General features: G+C 51.9%; 1 protein-coding gene and 1 long non-coding RNA gene across 3 annotated transcripts in view; one reads left to right on the top strand and one right to left on the bottom strand.

The window, feature by feature from the left end:
• Positions 1 to 5,530, bottom strand: part of BCL7A (BAF chromatin remodeling complex subunit BCL7A) — a 40,241-nt gene extending 34,711 nt beyond the window's left edge. For both annotated transcript variants that reach the window (XM_031000972.3, XM_031000973.3), the window contains exon 1: positions 5,163 to 5,530. In XM_031000972.3, coding sequence (XP_030856832.1) covers positions 5,163 to 5,254 — 92 coding nt within the window. In that variant the 5' untranslated portion in view covers positions 5,255 to 5,530. The remainder of the gene's footprint in view (positions 1 to 5,162) is intronic.
• Positions 5,531 to 5,763: 233 nt separating this feature from the next.
• LOC129525900 (uncharacterized) lies at positions 5,764 to 20,260 on the top strand. Its single transcript, XR_008670443.2, has 2 exons — positions 5,764 to 7,635; positions 19,355 to 20,260. It is a non-coding gene; the product is annotated as an uncharacterized lncRNA (long non-coding RNA).
• Positions 20,261 to 20,882: the final 622 nt, after the last annotated feature.

The following is a 20,882-nucleotide window of genomic DNA, read 5'->3' as shown; positions in this document are numbered from 1 at the left end:
TGTTTGGCCTGCACAGTACTTTAAAAATGTTAAATCTGCTGCCAAACTTAAAACAAACAAACAAACAAAAAAACAGGCTTTGCATAAGAATCCAGACTTCTGGCTACTCTTGAAAACATGACCTGGGCCTACATGCCCCAGGGAGCGACAGCTTGCCCCAGATGGGCTCTCTGGCCCCCCTCGGATGCCCTCACTCTTGACACCTGTAAGCACCAGGTGCAGAAATCCCCACAACCACCAGGCTGCAGCCTAACTTGCTGCAAAGCTGGCCCTGGGTGTGCCCCGCGCCTCCTGTCTTGGCCGCCCCGTCACCTTACCCTGACTTCAGCACCTTTCCCTTCCCATTACACTTGAGCTTCTGGAGGAAAGGAAAAAATGAGGTCCCAGCAGTACGAATATAGCCCCAACTGCTCCTCCCCAGCACGGACTCCTATATAAACTACAAGAATCCATCCCAGATTCTCCAGGCTAAGGCCAATTTCAAATGTTCTCCTGTGTCCAGGTCCAAGGGTTAGCCAACAAGACCATCTTAGGGTTACCCACCACTCAAGGGGACCCTGCTGACTCCCTCCAGGAAAGCTCTACTCCCTGTCCTTGTACTCACTCCTCATGGCTAGTCCCTGTCACCTCAAGAGGCCTGGCCCATGGCTGGCCTCACCCTAGCTAGGCCCAGGTCTGCCTGACCTGCCATGTGCCCAGTAGGAATTCTCCATGATGAAACCTCTGGAGGAGCTGAGGTGAGGGAGGCCTCAGGCCCAAACCTCCACCTCTCCTGGGACAGACGGGAGCTCTTCAGGCACAGACCTTTCTCAGTCCTCACAGCAAGTCATTGAGGGAACCCTCAGACCAGGTGCTAAGGGGTCCTGGGCCTAAGCCTACTTTTTTTGTTTGTTTTTTGAGACAAGGTCTCACCCTGTCACCCAGGCTGGAGTACAGTGGCACAATCGTAGCTCACTGCAGCCTCAACCTCCTGGGCTCAAGTGATCCTCCGGGCTTAGCCTCCCAAGTAGCTGGGATTACAGACGAGGGTCACCATGCCTGTCTAACTTTTTTTTCTTTTTTCTTTTTTTTTTTTTTTGAGACGGAGTCTCGCTCTGTCGCCCAGGCTGGAGTGCAGTGGTGCAATCTTGGCTCACTGCAAGCTCTGCCTCGTGGGTTCATGCCATTCTCCTGTCTCATCCTCCCAAGTAGCTGGGACTACAGGTGCCTGCCACCACGCCCGGCTAATTTTTTGTATTTTTAGTAGAGATGGGGTTTCACTGTTAGCCAGGATGGTCTCGATCTCCTGACCTCGTGATCCTCCCTCCTCGGCCTCCTAAAGTGCTGGGATTACAAGTGTGAGCCAACGCGCCCGGCCTTTTCTCTTTTCTTTTTTCTTTCTTTTTTTTTTTTTTGAGATGGAGTCTTGCTCTGTTGCTCAGGCTGGAGTGCAGTGGCGCGATCTCGGCTTACTGCAACCTGAGCCTCCCAGGTTCAAGCAATTTTCCTGCCTCAGCCTTAAGAGTAGCTGGGATTACAGGCGTGCACCACCACATCCAGCTAATTTTTTGTATTTTTAGTAGAGACAGGGTTTCACCATGTTGGCCAGGCTGGTTTCCAACTCCTGACTTCAGGTGACCTGCCTGCCTCGGCCTCCCAAAGTGCTGGGATTACAGGCATGAGCCACGGCGTCCAGCCTAATTTTTCTTTTATCTTCTTTTTTTTTTTTTTTGAGACGGAGTCTCGCTCTGTTGCCCAGGCTGGAGTGCGGTGGCGCAATCTCCGCTCACTGCAAGCTCCGCCTTCTGGGTTCACGCCATTCTCCTGCCTCAGCTTCCCCAGTAGCTGGGACTACAGGCGCCCGCCACCACGCCTGGCTAATTTTTTGTATTTTTTTTAGTAGAGACGGGGTTTCACCATGTTTGCCGGGATGGTCTTGATCTCCTGACCTCCTGATCCACCTGCCCGGCCTCCCAGAGTGCTGAAATTACAGGCGTGAGCTACCGCGCCCGGCTCTTTTTTTTCTTTTTCTTTTTTTTTGGTTTGAGACCCAGGCTGGTCTCAAACTCCTGGGTTCAAGCAGTCCTCCTGTCTCAGCCTCCCAAAGCTCTGGGATTACAGGCATGAGCCACCGCAGCGGGCCTCCAAGCTTACGCTGCAGCCCAAGCTTTCGTCTCCTACCATCGCCCTGGGGTCTTCTCTCCTCCACCAGCACAGGGCCTCCAAACCCTGGCCCAGTTTCCCAAAAAGAGGCCCACCATTTTGTTTTCCCTCTAGCCATCTTCTGGTCACCTCACCTCCACTGGCCTGCCTTGCTGAAACACCAGAAAAAGAGAAGAGGAGACAGCCTGCCCCAAATGAGAGGGAGGCCACAGCTTTTTCCGGGGGTGGGGGAAGCATCAGGGGACAGTGGGTGGGTCGGGGGGGGGGGTAATTTTAGGGGTCACTAGGGCTGAGGAGAAACCCACCCAAGGCTCGTGGGGCCAAATGATCTGCCAAACACTTCAGCTTCTCTCTGGGTAAAATACAGGATGCCCTGTTAAATTTGCATTTCAGATAAATTAGATAATGTTTTAGTATAAGCGTGTCCCAAATATTGCATGAGACATACTCAAAAACATTTATTTTTAAAAAAATCTTTCATTGTTTATCTGAAATTCAAATTTAACTGGGTGTGCTGTATTTTTATCTGGTTAAACCTGGCAACCCCACCTCCCCACCAGTGGTGAAATGCATGGTTGGTGACCACACAATTAATAAACAACCCACAGTCTCATGGGCTGAGTCTAAGACTCAATCCGAAGGCGCGGGGAGGGTGGGATATGGCTTCTCAGGGGCCAGAGAAACCTGGGCAATAAGTCCAAGGCTTTCGCTTAGAAGGGGCCAAAAAAAAAAAAAAAAACCCAAAAAACCTCAAAGCCAAGTTTCTACAAAGTCCACCTTACAACACAGACAACACTGAGCAACAGCTCCTCCTGCGCCCAGGGCGCGGTGCTCTCGGAGGCATGACCTCAATCGTCCTCAATAACCCGAGGGGACCTGGAAGCCAAGCACAAAGCCCCGGGTCACCATGGTTAGAGAAGTGACAATGATATGCCCAAGGTCGCGGCAACGAAGTGAACTGGAAGCTGGACCATGAGATCCCAAAGCCTGAGGTCTTCAGAGGACACGATGTGTTGTTTCCCCAAACCCAGGGAGGCGCAGAGGCACAGCCCCTCAAGCTCCAACTACAGGCCTGGTCCCCGCGGGGTCAGCGGGCTGGAAGGCCTCCAGGCCGGCCGCCCTGGGGCCCGCGGGGTGGGAAGCCCCATCTCTCCATCTGCCCTCCCTGCAGAGCAGCTGGCCGCCCTGCGGGAGCAGCTGTCAGGGTGCAGGAGCCTCTGTCCAGCCGGGAACCTGGAGTAGGAGGCCCCACCACGCCTCCTCGAGCAGAGAAAGGCGGCTTGCCGGCTGTTTCCCAACCTCCAGGCCGGCGACAGAAGGGACCCAGGCACAGACACCAGTTCTTTCTTTGCACAGGGGCTGAGGCAAGGAGGGGAGCAACTCCGGGCTTCCCGCGGGGAATCCCACAGTAGAGGGGGCTGCGGGTTGTTTTCCAGCGTGTGTGTGTTGGCCTGCAGCTGTTTCTGCCATTTTTAAATGGCTCCAGTCGGGCACCGGGCACCCTGTGTACCAGGGGAGCTCCCGAGACACCGACGACTTGGATCTCAACTTTGGAAAGCCTCCCCTTCTCACGGTTCTGAAAATTCTTTGTCCCACTGGAGCCAAACCCAGCCCACGGCCGGGCATCCGGCCATCGCAGCCAGCCCTTTCCATAGGAGGCCGGGGAGCACGTGGACTTTATTGATTTTCCTCTTGCCTTTTTTGTTGGGTTTGACTCAGAAAGGACAGCTAACTTGTGACACCGCCACACCGGAGGCTCGCCCCCAGTGGCTTTTAGAGACCGAGGCGCTACTCGAGAAACGACACTCCCAAACGTAAACATCCCCTGCCACAGGGCCTGCCCAGCTTCCAGGCTCGAAATAAAGGGTCGAGACGAGCCCGCGGGCGCTGACACTCAGAGCCAGCGTCGCGGCGGCTCCTCTCCCTCCGGGACCCCAGTGAAGGCGTGGGAAAAAAATAATAAAGTTGAAATCAGGCAGCGGGGAGTTTTCAACAACTCTGACCCAACCTGGCGATCTGCTTGCGCCTCGGGCCTGGCCCAGGGGCCGATTCCGAGCAGACCCCGACGAGGCCGCGGAAAGGTTCGATCCCCTTAATGTCGACCGGGCCACGCCGGGCGGACGCTAATGTGATCCCGAAAACCACGCGCGGCCGCCACCAAGTCCCCCTCTCCCCCGTGCAGAGAACAAAAACAACAGCTCCCTCCGCAAAACAAACACGAGCTCCCGGTGTGGAGAGGCAGCCGCGGCCCAGGACGAACGGCTTCTGGCCAAAAACATCGGCTGGCCCGAGCCCCCCGCCCGGGGCGCCGCGCAGAGCGGGGTGGGACGTGGGCGCCCCGCGCCCCTGGCCGCTGGCTCCCAGCGCTCGCCCCCATCTTTCCCGGTCGCCGAGAGCCCTCGCTCCAGGCAGCCCAAAGCGCTAAATTTAAACGGCTCGCGCTCTGCAAACTCCGCAGACTCGAGGGCGCCGGGCCCGGGAGGCGGGAGCGGGCGGCCGGGCGGGCCGGGGCTGGCGGAGGGCGGCGGGGCGCGGGCCGGGGCGCGCGGGGAGGAGACGGCGGCGGCGGCCCGCTCGGAGCCTGCACAATGGAGCTCGCGCTCTCCCCGCCGCCGCCGGCATCGCGGCCCCGGCGCGCGGGAAGCCGCTTTCATGTGACTTGCACAAAACGAAATGGCTTCTGGGGCCGGCCCCGAGCCCCCCTCCCGGGAGCCGAGCGCCGCGGCGGGGGCCGCCCCGCCGCTCCAACCGCCTGGCCCCGGCGCCCGCCGCCTCCGGGCCGCCGCGCCAGGTGGGCTACAGGCGCGAGCGCACCTGGGCAGCGGCCGCGGCCCCCGCCTGGCGCAGGTGACCCGGCTCGCGCGCCGCCCGCCCGTCCGCCCGCCCTCGCCAAGTCCCGGGGCCCGCGGCGGGGCTGAGCCGGGGCAGGCGGCCGGGGCGCTGCGCCCCGCGGCTTTCTGGAGCCGCGCTCGGGCTCGGGGCGGCCGGGGAGGCGGCTGGCGGCGGGCGCCTCCGCTTACCATTTGCGCACTTTCTCGATCGCCGCCATGACCCTCTTGATATCATCTTTGGCCCGGCTCCTCGTCTCGGCTCGAACCGACCTGCCCGACATGGTTCCGGCGGGGAGACGGAGGCTGGGGAGCGCGCCCGCCGGGTCCTGCTCGCGCTCCGCGGCGGCCACACTCGCGCCCGCCCGCCGCTCACTCACTCGCGCACAGACACTCGCACTCTCACACGCACACACTCACACACACACACACACACACACACACATACACACACACAAAGCCCGGGGCCGCCGCGCGCCTGGCCCAGTGCGCAAGCGCCGGGCGGCAGCTGCACCGAGCAGGGGGAGCCGCGCCGCCGCCGCCGCCGGCAGTGCGGCCTCCGGGCGCCGCGGCCACCGGGCAGCGCCCCCGGGCCTCCTGCGTCCCCAGAGGGGACGCCCCGGACGCCCTCCTGGGGAGGTGGCGAAGGGCGCACGGCGACCCCCGGCTCTGGGCGCGCGGCGGGGGCGGGCGTGCGGACACACGCGCTGACCCTTCCTCGGAGGCCGCAGGTGCCGAGGGGTCCACGGGAGACAGCCGGTCTGCGGGGCGCGGGGGGGGTCGCGTTCCCCGGGAGCCAGCCCAGCAGCCCCTGCCCAGCCCCCGGAGCGCGGCGGCGGGTGCAGTCGTGCAAGTTTCTTGCGGGTCTCTTGACTTCTCCTAGTTGAAGGCACCGGTTCGGGACGCGAGGTGCTCTTGGAAAGAGTTGGGCATCGCGCATCTCTGCTGGCCCGCGGCCCTGTTCAAATGCGAGCTAGGACGTCGCCTGCCCCAGGCTTTGTCGTTTTGGAAAACTAGGGTTGTAGGAAGGTGCCTGGTGCCAGGCAGACCACCAGAGACTCTCGACCTTGTGTACTAAAGAGTTTTCTGCTCAGCAAAAGCTCAATGATGATCAGCATCGTAACAGGGACTCTTCCTCCCGCCCCCAGAAGTTCTCTTGTCATAAACAAGGCGAAGGGGTCTTCGCTGAGCTTCACCAGAGGACCACGATTTCACCTTAAGCCATTCCTGACTTCAGTACCAGACTGAGACCAGGCGCTGCTGCTGCCCAAATGACCCCTGGTCCCATCTACAAGGAGCACTTTTGAGGCCTCAGAACAGAGCCCCGGGGAGAAATCTGCGATGATCAGGGTAACCTGGGTGCCGCATCTTGGTGTTCAGCTGCAGCGGAACCGGCCGGACCAGAGCTAATGCGCGCCCAGAATGGAGGGAGACCGAGACTGGCCCAAATGTCAGCGCCCCGGGCCTGGAGATGACAGCCCGACAGCAGCCATTTCACAGCTGGGGAAACTGAGTCCTGGGAAAGTTCAAGGTTGCAGCCTTAAGTTGTTACTCATTCTAGACGTTTCCCCTGAGGGTTTGGTCTTTGGGGAACACGCTACTGTGGAAATGGAGAGACCACAGGCCTTTTCCCAGGCATTTCTTTTTACTATTCTGAAACGCAGTCTCCTGACGTGAAAAATGAAGAAAAGAACAAATACCGGCCGGGCGCGGTGGCTTATGCCTGTAATACCAGCACTTTGGGAGGCCGAGGCGGGTGGATCACTTGAGGTTAAGAGTTCGATACCAGCCTGGCCAACATGGTGGGTGAAACCCCGTCTCTACTAAAAATACAAAAATTAGCCGGGCGCGGTGGTGGGCTCCTGTAATCGCAGCTACTCGGGAGTCTGAGGCAGGAGACTCGCTTGAACCTGGGAGACGGAGGTTGCAGTGAGCCGAGATCCAGCCACTGCACTCCAGCCTGGGAGACAGAGTGAGACCTTGTCTCAGAAAAAAAAAGGCCGGACGCGGTGGTTCATGCCTGTAATCCCAGCACTTTGGAGGCCGAAGTGGGCAGATCACGAGGTCAGGAGTTCGAGACCAGCCTGGCCAACATGGAGAAACCCTGTCTCTACTAAAAATGCAAAAATTAGCTGGGCGTGGTGGTGCAGGCCTGTAATCTCAGCTACGCGGGAGGCTAAGGCAGGAAAATGCTTGAACCTGGGAGGCAGAGGTGCAATGATCATGCCATTGCACTCCAGCCTGGGCAACAGAGCAAAACTGAATCTCAAAAAAACAAAACAAAACAAAATAAAACAAAACAAAAAAAAAGAGAGAAAGAAAAAGAAAAAAAAAGAGAAAGAGAAAGAAGGACTTCAGAGAATTGTACCGAGAATTTTCTGGGAAAATATGCAACAGCAGGTCATAAAACAGATCTCACAGAGATATGTGAGATCAATAGATATGTGCTTTGGGCCACATGAAACTTTAAAAAAAATGTATCTTAAAATTTAAAATAGGAAAATATTATGTCAGAATTCAAATAGTGACTGAGGAACAGATAAATGTGTCTATCCACACAATGGAATATTATTCAGCCATAAAAGGGAATGAATACATGCTACAACATGGGTGAACCTTGAAACACGCTAAGTGAAAGAAGCCAGTCACAAAAGGATAAATATGCGTAAGTCCATTTGCGGGAGATTATCTAAAACTAGGCGAATCCATAAAGACAGACATCAGATTGGTGGTTGCCAGGGGCAAGGGGGAGGGGAGAACAGGAGTGACTGCTAACGGATGTGGGGTTTCCTTTTGGAGTGATAGGAAAGTTCTGGAATGAGATAGTGGTGATGGTTGCAGAACAATGTGAATGTACTTAATGACACTGAATTGTACACTTTTAAATGGTTACAATGGTCAATTTTATGTGTATTTGATCATAATAAAAAGAAATCCAGGCTGGGCGCGGTGGCTCACATCTGTGATCCCAGCACTTTGGGAGGCCGAGGTGGGTGGACTGCTAGAGGCCAGGAGTTTGAGACCAGCCTGGGCAACATGGTGAAACCCCATCTCTACAAAAAATTCAAAAAATAGCCAGGTGTGGTTGTGCGCATCTGCAGCCCCAGCTGCTCAGGAGGCTGAGGTGGGGAAGACGGCTTGAGCCCAGAACTTAGAGGCTGCAGTGAGCCAAGATCATGCCACTGCATGAAGGAAAGAAAGACAGAGAGAAAAGAAAGAACGAAAGAAAGAAAGAAAAGAAAAGAGAGAGGGATGAGGAGAAGGAAAGAGGGAGGGAAGGAAGAAGGAAGAAAAAGAGGGAAGGAGGGAGGGAGGAAGGAAGGAAGGAAGGAAGGAAGGAAAAAAAAATACCCAGCTTCTCTAGAACCAGCAGATCTGCAAACTGGACCCTCAGTGCCACATGGCACCCATCGGCTAGAGCAGAGAGCTCTGTATCTTTCAGACAGAGTTCTCTGGGTCACCAGTGCACTCATAGCCACTTTACTCATTTGTGTTACCTGTCTGGCCCCTGAAAGTATTTGTGATTTTGATCCCCAATAAAACCATAAAGCTTTCGTCAAATGTCCTTTGTAAATCTAGTATGTCACTTTTAGTAGTTTCCTGTCTCCTGCAGGTATTTTTACACTTCTTTCTTTCAACAAAGCACAGTAGTTTTACAGCCTGTGTCTGATGATTCTAGTATTTGAAGTCTCCAAGAGTCTGTTTGTGCTAGGTCTTGCTCATGGTGTCATAGTTCCTTATTATATGCCTGGTTCTCTTTGACCATGCTGGACACTATTTTAAAATTTATTCATAGGGATAATTTGAGGCCTCCCCCTAGAAATAATTTATATTTGCTTCTGCCAGGCTCCTCAGGTCACTGCTAGTCTGGGATGACCTTAATCCTAGTTCAGGGTTTGTGCGTCCCTGACCACTCAGGTGATGCGAATCCTGGCTGCATAGTTGTGCAAGACTGGTTGACTTCTTGTAGTCTGAGGGTGGAGCCAGGGATGTGCTGCAGATGGTTTACAGGCTTCTGCTTCCCAGCTCTGTGTTTAGTGACCTCATGCTGAGAGTTTGGAATCAGCTGTGGAGGGAGTATTTACACCATGGAAATCGCCAAATGATCTATACATCAGGACCCTCCTTCCCCAGCCCCAGCCAGAGCTGGTGGTTGAACATTTACCAGCATACCATTGGTGGAATCCGACAGGGCCCAAATTATCGTGGGAAAGGACTCCCGCTTAGTGTGAGTCGTGGATTTTAATTTTCTGGCCTTTTTTTGATTGAGACGGAGTCTTGCTCTGTCACCCAGGCTAGAGTGCAGTGGCGTGATCTCAGCTCACTGTAAGCTCCGCCTCCTGGGTTCACGCCATTCTCCTGCCTCAACCTCCCAAGTAGCTGGGACTACAGGCGCCCGCCACCACGCCTGGCTAATTTTTTGTATTTTTAGTAGAGACGGGGTTTCACTGTGTTAGCCAGGATGGTCTCGATCTCCCGACCTCGTGATCCGCCCACCTCAGCCTCCCAAAGTGCTGGGATTACAGGCATGAGCCACCGCGCCCAGCCTTTTTTTTTTTTTTTCTTTTTTCTTTTTTTTTTTTTTGAGACGGAGTCTCGCTCTGTCGCCCAGGCTGGAGTGCAGTGGCACAATCTCGGCTCACTGCAAGCTCTGCCTTCTGGGTTCACACCATTCTCTTGCCTCAACCTCCTGAGTAGCTGGGACTACAGACACCCGCCACCACGCCCAGCTAATTTTTTTTTTTGTATTTTTAGCAGAGACAGGGTTTCACCATGTTAGCCAGGATGGTTTCGATCTCCTGACCTCATGTTCCGCCCGCCTCGGCCTTCCAAAGTGCTGGGATTACAGGCGTGAGCCACCGTACCCAGCCTAATTTTCTGGCCTCTTGCCCCATAAAATCACTCATGGTCAAGTTCAAATATGCTAAGCTGGCAAAAGTAAAAGTGGCTTCCTTGCCAGATTACATTTCAGTTTTTTTTTCCTTCAATTTTGGCCTAATTTCTCACTATCTTCTTTCTTACAGTCAGCATGTAGTGGCTTTTAGGATATTTTCAAGCATTTTTTCCTAGCATTTTTAGTTACTTCGAGAGTTAGTCTGAATAATTGTTTACTAGAAACTGGAAGTCAAGCTCTCTACAAATGTTTACTATTATTCTAGTTATGTTAAAAGAGTAAAAGAGAGGCCGGGCACAGTGGCTCACGCTTGTAATCCTAGCACTTTGGGAGACTGAGGCGGGCAGGCAGATCACCTGAGGTGAGAAGTTCAAGACCAGCCTGGCCAACATGGTGAAACCCCATCTTTACTAAAAATACAAAAATTACCCGGGTGTGGTGGCAGGTGCCTGTAATCCCAGCTACTCAGGAGGCTGAGGCAGGAGAATCGCTTGAACTCGGGAGATGGAGGTCTCAGTGAGCCCAGATCACACCACTGCACTCCAGCCTGGGTAACAGAGCGAGACTCCATCTCAAAGAAAAGAAAAGAGTAAAAGAGGGATTCCAGGGTCACAGGAGTGAGTGAGTGAGTTATGGCTGTGTCAAATGTCCTAACTTCTCTGTGCCTCATCTGTAAAATGGGGATGAAAATAACTACACCCATTTCATAGGGTTCTTATGAAAATTACGCACGCTAGACCAGGTGCGGTGGCTCATGCCTGTAATCCCAGCACTTTGGGAGGCTGAGGCGGGCGGATCACAAGGTCAGGAGATCGAAACCATCCTGGCTAACACGGTGAAACCCCGTCTCTACTAAAAATACAAAAAATTAGCCGGGCGTGGTGGCGGGCACCTGTAGTCCCAGCTACTCGGGAGGCTGAGGCAGGAGAATGGCATAAACCCAGGAGGTGGAGCTTGCAGTGAGCCGAGATCGCACCACTGCACTCCAGCCTGGGTGACAGAGCGAGTCTCCATCTCAAAAAACAAAACAAAAAGAAAATTATGCACACTATCTGTCAAGCACTTAGAGCAGTGTCACCACGCGGTAAGTGCCGCATCAGAAAGGACGGACGTGTGCCACATAACAACGTTCCAGTCAACAACTGCATATACGATGGTGTTCCCAGAAAACTGTAACAGAGCTGATGACATTGGATCCATCCTCACGTCATAGTGCAATTACTTTCATTCATTCATTCATTGATTTAGAGACGGGGTCTTGCTCCCGCAATTACTTTATTTATTTAGAGACAGGGTCTCACTCTGCCCAGGCTGGAGTGCAGTGGCAGGATCATGGCTCACTGCAGCCTCCCCCTCCCAGGCTCAAGTGATCCTCCTACCTCAGCCTCCCAAGTAGCTGGGACCACAGGTGTGGGCCACCATGCCCAGCTATTTTTTATTTATTTATTTTTTTGAGACAGGGTCCCACTCTATTGCCCAGGTGGAGTGCAGTGGCAGCTTTGACCTTCTGGGCTCAAGCCATCCTCAGCCTCCTGAGGAGGCTGGGACTACAGGTGTGTGCCACCACGCTTTTTTTTTTCTTTATTGTAGAGAGGGGGGGGTCTCACTTTGTTGCCCAGACTGGTCTCAAACTCCTGGGCTCAAAGGATCTTCCTGCCTCAGCCTCCCAAAGTGCTGGGATTACACTTGTGAGCCACTATGCCCAGCCTAACTTTATTTTTTTATTTTTATTTTTATATTTTGAGATGCAGTTTCGCTCTTGTTGCCCAGGCTGGAGCAATGGCATGATCATGCAATGGCATGATCATGGCTCACTGCAACCTCCGCCTCTCTGGTTCAAGCAATTCTCCTGCCTCAGCCTCCCAAGTAGCTGGGATTACAGGCACCCACCACCACACCCGGCTAATTTTTGTATTTTTGGTAGAGATGGGGTTTCACCATGTTGGTCAGGCTGGTCTTGAACTCCTGACCTCAGGTGATCCACCCATCTTAGCCTCCCAAAGTGCTGGGATTACAGGCATGAGCCACCGCGCCTGGCTGTAACTCTATTTTTAAAATAAATCTAATGCAGCATAAGTGTACCATGTTTGTAAAGCCTATAGTAGTGGATAGTAATGTCCTGGGCCTTCACATTCTCTCACCACTCACTGACTCACCCAGAGCAACTTCTAGCCTGCAAGATCCATTCACGGTAAGTGCCTGTGCAGATGGACCATTTTTTATGTTTTACACTGTATTTTTGCTGTACCTTTTCTATGCTTAGAAATGTTTAGATACACAAACCCTTACCTTTGTGTTACAATTGCCTACAGAATTCAGTACGGTACAGTATAGGATTCCCAGGCCGTACAGGTTTGTAGCTTAGGAGCAGTAGGCTGTACCATACAGCCTAGGTGTACAGTAGGTGACACCATCTGGGTTTGTGAAATCACACTCCGTGATGTTTGCACACTGATGAAATTGTCTGGGCTGGGCACCATGGCTCACACCTGTACTCTCAGCACTTTGGAGGCCAAAGTGGGAGGACCACTTGAGGCCAGGAGTTCAAGCCCAGTCTGGGCAACATAGCGAGACTTAGTCTTTACAAAAAAATGAAAAAAAAATCAGCCAGGTGTGGTGGTGCACCCCTGTAGTCCCAGTTACTCAGCCAGCTGAGGTGGAAGGATCGCTTGAGCCCAGGAGTTCAAGGCAGCAGTGAACTGTGATCGTGCTACTGCCCTGCAGCCTGAGTGACAGAATGAGACTCTGTCTCTTAAAAAAAAAGGAAAAAAATTGCCCAGCAATGCATTTCTCAGGACATATCCTCATTGTTAAGCGACACATGACTATATTTGTTAGAGGACCTGTACGATTGCTCACGTCATCATTATAATCATCATCATGATTAAACATCATTACTATGTAATGACCCTCGCTAGGGACTGAAGTCAAACTATCCCCCTTTCCTTGCTTTCTAAATTCAAGTCTCCATCCACTCCTGCTGCTGTTCCTCCAGGGTGGAGGCTCGTTCACCACTGCGGGGTGGAGGAGGTTTCCATCTCTGGAACAGAGATGTGTAATTGTGAGGCGCGTGCAGGCCCAGCCTCGGTGAGTCTCTGCAGCCTAGCAACTTGCAGTGGCAGCAGCAGCCTGTGGTTTCATAAACAGAGGTGCTCTGGTGTTTAGGGAGCAGGTCATTAGCCAGGCCTAGCAAAGAGGCAAAGCTTTAAGGAGAAAGCTCCAACCACAGAATGAAATATGCTCCATTCCTCTGACACAGGAACAGAAAGGCGATGAAGCAAAGCACGAAAAAGACCATCAAGGCCGCCTCCCTCCTTTTACAGAAAAGAAAGCTACAATTCAATAGCTGCCCAGCCACTTAGCAGAGTTGTGGCCAGAACTCAGCTCTCCCGACTGGGGAACCGGGGCTTCCGGACTCCACACATGTCATAACGCTGATAGTTTGAAATCAGCTCTAATGGGAATATTTACACTATGGAAATTGGCAAGTGCTATACGTCAGGCCCCTCCCCTCTTCCCCACTCAGAGCTGGTTGATAAGCATTCAGCAGCACGCAGCTGGTGGAGCTCAGTGAGGTCCCAAATTATTAGCATTTTCTAAATGCAGAAAGTCTGGATGACCCAGTGGCTTGGAGTAAAGTTGGGATCCTTCTACACACAGGCTCGGTACATTCTTAGGTCAGGGATCTAGAAGGCTGCCCAGATTTCTTCCCCTGTACTCTCCACATGTGGAGTGATTCCACCTGTTCAGCATCTGAACACCCTCCTAGTTTCGGGTGAGCCTCTATGGGTGGAGGCAGCCCCTCCCCACCCCGCTACCGGAGCTAAAGGGGGTCTGTCTCTCTCTTAACTGGGGGCCCAGTTAAGTCCTGGGAATGGGTTCCAACCTTAGGTGTGGATGGTGGATGGTCTAGCCAGTTGATTTTTTAAAATAATGGTTCTATTAAGATATAATTCATGCAGCATAAAATTCACCCTTTTAATATAATTCAGTGGTTTTTAGTATATTCACGGAGTTGTGCCACTGTCACCACAATCAATTTTAGAACATTTCATCATCCATAAAAGAAACCCTGCACCCATTAAACAGTCACTCTCTGTCTCTCCTCCCCACAGTCCCTGGTAACCACTAGTCTATATGGTTTCACATAAATTAAGGATGTTTCACATAAATTGAGTCATACAATATGTGGCCTTTTAGGTCTGGCTTCTTTTGCTTAGCATGTTTTCAAAGATCATCTATCTGGTAGCATGCATTAACACATAATTCCTTCTTATAGCTAAATAATATTCCACTGTATAGATATACCACAATTTGTTTTTTCATTCTTTTGTTGATGGTTATGGGGTTGTTTCTACCTTTTCTTTTTCTTTTTTTTTTTTTTTTGAGACGGAGTCTCGCTCTGTCGCCTAGGCTGGAGTGCAATGGCATGATCTCAACTCACTGAAACCTCCACCTCCCAAGTTCAAGCCATTCTCATGCCTCAGCCTTCCAAGTATCTGGGATTACAGGCGCGAGCCACCATGCCCAGCTAATTTTTGTATTTTTAGTAGAGATGGGGTTTCACCATGTTGGCCGGGCTGGTCTCAAACACCTGATCTTAGGTGATCCACCTGCCTCTGCCTCTCAAAGTGCTGGGATTACGGGCGTGAGCCACCATGCCCTGCCTTGGTTTTGTTTTGTTTTGTTTTGTTTCAAGAGATGAGGTCTCACTTGCCCAGGCTGGTCTCAAAGTTTCGAACTACTGGATTCAAGTAATTCTCCCACCCTCGCATCCCAAAGTGCCGGGATCTGTGATCTGTGGCATGAGCCATTGTGCCTGGCCTTACCTTTTAGCTACTATGATTCATGTTGCTATGAACACTAATGTACATAATGGTCTTTATGTGTGGATGTATATTTTCCCTTCTCTTGGCCACATACCTAGGAAGGGAATTGCTGGGTCATAACGGTAATTCTATATTTAACATTTTGAGGAACTGCCAAGCTACTTTCCAAAGCAGCTGCACCCTTTTATACTTCCACCGGCAATGTGGCAACTGTTCCGCATCCTCGTCAGCACTTGTTATTGTCTTTTTAAATTTTTAGCTATCCTAGTGGAGGTCAAGCAGGATCTTATTGTGGAATTGATTTTGACTTTGAGGTTTGAGGAAGGTAGGGACAATGGAGAAATGACTCACAGCAGACGTGGCCATTGGAAATCTTAACAAGATTGGAGGATCAAGTGCTCAGGGGTGGCAGCACTACTGGGATGTCCTGGCATCCTTTGGTTCCCACTCATCTCCAGGGCTTGCTTCTCCAGTGTCTCCATTGATTCTGTGAGTTGCCTGGTAGCTTTGAAATCAAGTCCTTTTCCACTTAAGCTAAGCAGAGTCAATTGCTATTACTGCAAACCAAAGATCATGATTGACACCAAATTGAAGCTGTCCCTCTCTCCTTCTCCTTCTTTGAGACAGAGTCTCACTCTGCTGCCCAGGCTGAAGTGCAGGGGTGCGAAACAGCTCACTGCACCTCAACTTCTCCAGGCTGAAGTGATCCTCCCACCTCAGCCTCTGGAGTAGCTGGGACTACAGCCTTGTGCCACCATGCCCAGCTAAATTTTGTATTTATTTATTTTTTTTTTTGAGATGGAGTCTTGCTCTGTCACCCAGGCTGGAGTGCAGTGGCACAATCTCGGCTCACCAACCTCCACCTCCCGAGTTCAAGCGATTCTCCTGCCTCAGCTGCTTGAGTAGCTGGGATTACAGGTGCGTGCTAACACGTCCTGCTAATTTTTGTATTTTTAGTAAAGATGGGGTTTCACCATGTTGGCCAGGCTAGTCTCGAACTTCTGACCTCAGGTGATCCGCCCACCTTGACCTCCCAAAGTGCTGGGATTACAGGTGTGATCCACTGGGCCTAGCCTAAATTTTGTATTTTTAATAAAAATCGGGTTTCACCATATTGCCCAGGCTGGTCTCAAACTCCTAGGCCAAAACGATCCTCCTGCCTTGACCTCCCAAAGTGTTGGGATTACAGGCATGAGCCATGGTGCCCAGCTGATTTCATTTTTAAAAACTTGAAATCCCTGGAAAACTCAAAAGGATGAAAAAGTGCCAACTCAAGGACTTAAAGCAGGTGGGGCTGAAACCCACTGTAAGCCATTCAATCTGTGGCTGGTGTCATAGGAAGGAACACACTGACTTTGGGGCTAGTCTTTCCTGGGACCCTCTGAGTGACCGCCTATCCCACATCAGGACCCTGGAATATGAAGAAATGAGAAGTGGCCAGATCTTCCACTTGGAACACTTGACCAGCCTCTATTCTTCCTACCCACTTCCTTTATTTTTTTCTTTTTAAATTTAATAGAGTTGGGGTCTTGCTGTGTTGCCCAGCCTGGTATTGAACTCCTGGCTTCGAGCAATCTTCCCACCTCAGCCTCCCAAAGTGCTGGGATTACAGGTGTGAGCTGCTGCACCCCGCCACCTACCCACTTCCCATATGAAACATTCCTACTCAGGCTCATGAGGAAGAATCGTACACTGGCAGTGGTAAAGGAACACTAGAGGTCATTCTAGATGCCTCGTCTTGAGCCTGCAGCATTCCCCAGGGTTGACCATGGAAAGCTTTCGTTCACTGAATGCATCTGGCTCTTCCGCAGCTCCCAGCTTTGGCTCACTTGGCTCCCTCTGGAACATTCTCCCCTCTCTGACCACTTCATCTAAACCTGCCCCCCTGTAGGGATTCCCTTTCACAGGGGCCGGGCTTTTCCCTCGTAGCTCTGAGCACCGTTTGCAAGTTTACATTAATGTGTTTGTTTAACATGAGCACCCTAAAGACAACAGCCACTCTCTTGTTCACTCCAGATAGGCAGCCCTCACACAGGGCCCAGCACACAGTCAGCGTTTGTTGAATTCGTGATTGGGTAATAAATGAAGTCCATCTGTCTCAGGTTTTTTTTTTCTTTTTTTTAGATGAAGTCTGGCTCTGTCACCCAGGCTGGAGTGCAGTGGCGCCATCTCGGCTCACTGCAATCTTTGCTTCCCAGGTTCAAGCGATTAACCTGTCTCAGCCTCCCAAGTAGCTGGGATTACAGGAGCGCGCCACCACAACCGGCTAATTTTTGTATTTTTAATAGAGACGGAGTTTTGCCATGTTGGTCAGGCTGATCTCAAACTTCTGACTTCAGGTATCTGCCCACTTTGGCCTCCTAAAGTGCTGGGACTACAGCCACTTCTTCCAGCCCCATCTCGCTCAGATTATAAAGGAAGAAATGAGATGCTTCCAGGGGAGGGGGGACGGCAGCCACCCTCGCATCCAGGAGGCATGTGCCCCACTCCCCCATCCCCTCGCGGGTGCAGGGACAGCCGTGGTCCAGGCCCAGGGGACTACCCACTATGCCTTCTCCAGGGCAGCCAGTCTGGCTGGTGGGCTGGGGGTGGTGCAGTCTGCAGCACATCCAGGTGGCGTGAAGTGCTCACTGGAGCCTGCCCTTGCTGTGGTCATGAAACTTGCTCCCCTCAAAAAACTCCACCAGCTTTAAAGATATGCAGCTTTAAAAAGATATGCAAAAATAAATACTATATTTACACTGATGTGTTTTATGACTTCCAATCAAAACAACAAGAGGACGTGGGGAGGGGGCCTCAGACGATGGTCCGAGCCCTTTTTTTGTTGTTTTTGTTTTTGAGACAGAGTCTCGCTCTGTCACCCAGGCTGGAGTGCAGTGGCGTGATCTCGGCTCACTGCAAGCTCCGCCTCTCAGGTTGATGCCATTCTCCTGCCTCAGCCTCCCGAGTAGCTGGGACTACAGGTGCCCGCTACCACGCCCTGCTAATTTTTTTGTAGTTTTTTTTTTTTTTTTTAGTAGAGATGGGGTTTCACCGTGTTGGCTAGGATGGGCTCGATCTCCTGACCTCGTGATCCGCCCGCCTCGGCCTCCCAAAGTGCTGGGATTACAGGCTTGAGCCACCGTGCCCGGCCATGGTCCGAGCCCTTTTGAGTCGGGGCAGCTTCAGTATTGACGCCCCCACCCTTGCCTCACGGCACCACTTGCGATTTCACACTCTCAGGGAGGGCAGTGATGCCAGTGCTGGACGACTTTCCTGGGGCTGATGCCTCACGCCTGGGCACTGATAAATGTGAGTCCGCCTTGGCATCGGTGCACTCGGGAGAACACCAGCTTCGGGGCACCAAGACCTGCAGCTCACTGTCCCACCAGTCAGCATCGCGCTGCCGCTGAACAGTGTTGTATCAACCGGCTTTTCTTTTTTTTTTAATATTCCTTCCAGCTAAGCTAGCAGAGGGCGGTTACATGACATATGAGCAGGGTGGCAACTACTGTCAACTCCCAGCGCCTGGCATCTATTTATTACAGTCAATTTGGAAATAGCTGCCCGCAAGGGAACTGCTGGCCAAATCCCTAAAGAACATGCTCAAGCCGAAAACACCAGTGTCTCAGGCAGCCACAGCTTGAGGACACAGATGTTTAAAAAAAGACCTTTTTGTTTGCATCACCTCGAAGCACAGCAGAAGGCCGGGTCTGCACAGGCCAGGCAGCCAGTGAGGGGACCAGGTGCTGTGGCGCCGGCAGGAGCATTTGCTTAAGAATTGAAAGGCACAGAGCAGATAGTGGAAATAATTCAGGGGTGACTGGGTCAGAAAGGTGGTACAGATTTCATTTTTTAAAAACTTTATGGCCGGGCGCGGTGGCTCACGCCTGTAATCCCAGCACTTTGGGAGGCCGAAGCAGGTGGATCATGAGGTCAAGAGATCGAGACCATCCTGGCTAACATGGTGAAACCCCATCTCTACTAAAAATATAAAAAATTAGCCGGGCATAGTGGCAGGTGTCTGTAGTCCCAGCTGGTTGAGGCAGGAGAATGGCAAGAACCCGGGAGGCGGAGGTTGCAGTGAGCCAAGATCACGCCACTGCACTCCACCCTGGGTGACAGAGCGAGACTCCATCTCAAAAAATAAAAATAAAAATAAATAAAAACTTTATGTTGAAATAATTTTAGGCTTGCCAAGATAGTGCCATGATCCCCAGACCCTTCACCCAGTTTCCCTAATGTGAACATCTTACACAACTGTGATACACTGAGCAAAACTCAGAAATTTTGTTTTGAGATAGGATCTTGCTCTGTCACCCAGGCTGGAGTGCAGTGGCATGATCACGGCTCACTACAGCCTCGACCTCCCAGGATCAAGTGATCCTCTGGCCTCAGCCTCCTGAGTAGCTGAGACCACAGGCATGCTCCACCATGTCCAGCTAATTTTTAAAAAATGTTTTGTAGAGACGGGGTCTCCCTATGTTGCCCAGGCAGATTTTGAACTCCTGGGCTCAAGTGATCCTCCCAGCTCGGCTGCCCAAAGTGCTGGGATTACAGGTGTAAGCCAGTGCGCACCACCCAAAACTCAGAAATTAATATTGGTGCAACACTGTTAACTAAACCACAGACTTTAGTTGGATTTCATCAGTTTTTCCACTAATGTCCTTTTTCTGTTTCAGGAACGGATCCAGGTGTCCACACTGCATTTAGTTGTCATGGTTCCGTCTCTTCTGGTCTGTGAGAGTTTCTCCATCTTTCCTTGTCTGTCATGACTTTGACATTTTTTGAAGAGTGCTGGTCAGGTGTTTGGTACAGATTTGTAGTATTTGTGGAAATCTGCTGGAATGAGTACCCTTGGCCTACGAGGCAGAGTCGGGGGTGGTGAGCTACACCCTGTGGGACAAATCTAGGCTGCTGCCTGTGTTTGCAGGTCTCCGAGCTAAGAATGGGTTTCACATTTTTAAATGGTTGAAAAAAAAACAAAAGACAAATAATAGTCCATGATATGTGGAAATTATCATGAAATCCAAATGTCAGTGTCCATAGGTGAAGCGGGGCTGGGAGGCAGCCACGGGCATTCTTTTCTGTGTTGTCCCTGGGGGCTTTTGCACTACAATGGCAGGATTGGGAAGTCACTACGGAGGCCCTTTGGCCCCAAGAGCCTCAATATTTACTCCCTGGCCCTTGACAGGGGAGGTTTGCCCACCCTGATGAGGGCCCTATGAGGACCTGCCATTGGCCTTCATTCCAAAGCTAAGTCAGCTATGAAAAGAGCATGGAGTGGCTGGGCGCAGTGGCTCACGCCTGTAATCTCAACACTTTGGGAGGCCGAGGTGGGTGGATCACCTGAGGTCAGGAGTTTGAGACCAGCCTGGCCAACATGGTGAAACCACATCTCTACTAAAAATACAAACATTAGCCAGGTGTGGTGCCGCAGGCCTGTAATCCCAGCCACTTGGGAGGCTGAGGCAGGAGAATCACTTGAACCTGGGAGGCGGAGGTGGCAATAAGCCGAGATTGTGCCACTGCACTGCAGCCTGGGTGACAGAGCGGCAAAAAAAAAAAAAAAAAAAAAGAAAAGAAAAGAGCACGGAGGCTTCAAATTCATTCATTCCATCATTCCACAAATACTTGTTGAGAGCTCATCATCAAAACTAGGAGGGACCCCTATTTGAGCAAATGCTAACTCTTGCTCAGACTCTGGGTTTGGGAGAGGTTAATATGCACCAAATGTCTTCCTGATTCTCAGGCACAGTTTCTGCTGTGATAATAATAGCTGCTGTCATATTTGGAGCTCTACCCTGTGCCAATAACGCTTTACTTGCACCATCTCTTCTCATCCGCACTACCACCGCAGGAGTTGCTCCGGGAGGAAACTGAGGTCTAAGAGCTTAGCCACACCCAAGGGCGCACAGGTGGCTAGAAAGTTGCAGAAGCTGAACAGGAGCGCGGCAAGTCCATGGGCTCCCAGCGCAGACGCTGTGTGTGCAAGGCCCTCACCTGCAGGTGGGACTGGGGGTCTGGAGCAGAGAGCTGGCGCCGGGGAGGCTCTTGGTGGTTCCTGATCCAGAACTCACAAACCGGGATGTAAGAGTCAGCCGGCCATAAGCCCCGTGTGAAACGCACAGGAATCTTTCTGCAAAGGAGCATCACAGTGTTTTTGGTGTTCAGCATTTAGTCCCTAAGTGTGATGCATGAGCAAGCTCC

The sequence above is a fragment of the Gorilla gorilla genome, chromosome 10 (assembly GCF_029281585.2).
Source record: "Gorilla gorilla gorilla isolate KB3781 chromosome 10, NHGRI_mGorGor1-v2.1_pri, whole genome shotgun sequence".
In the NCBI taxonomy this organism is placed as follows: domain Eukaryota; kingdom Metazoa; phylum Chordata; class Mammalia; order Primates; family Hominidae; genus Gorilla; species Gorilla gorilla.
Note: the sequence above shows the minus strand (reverse complement) of the source record. Positions and strands in the feature narration are given on the sequence as shown.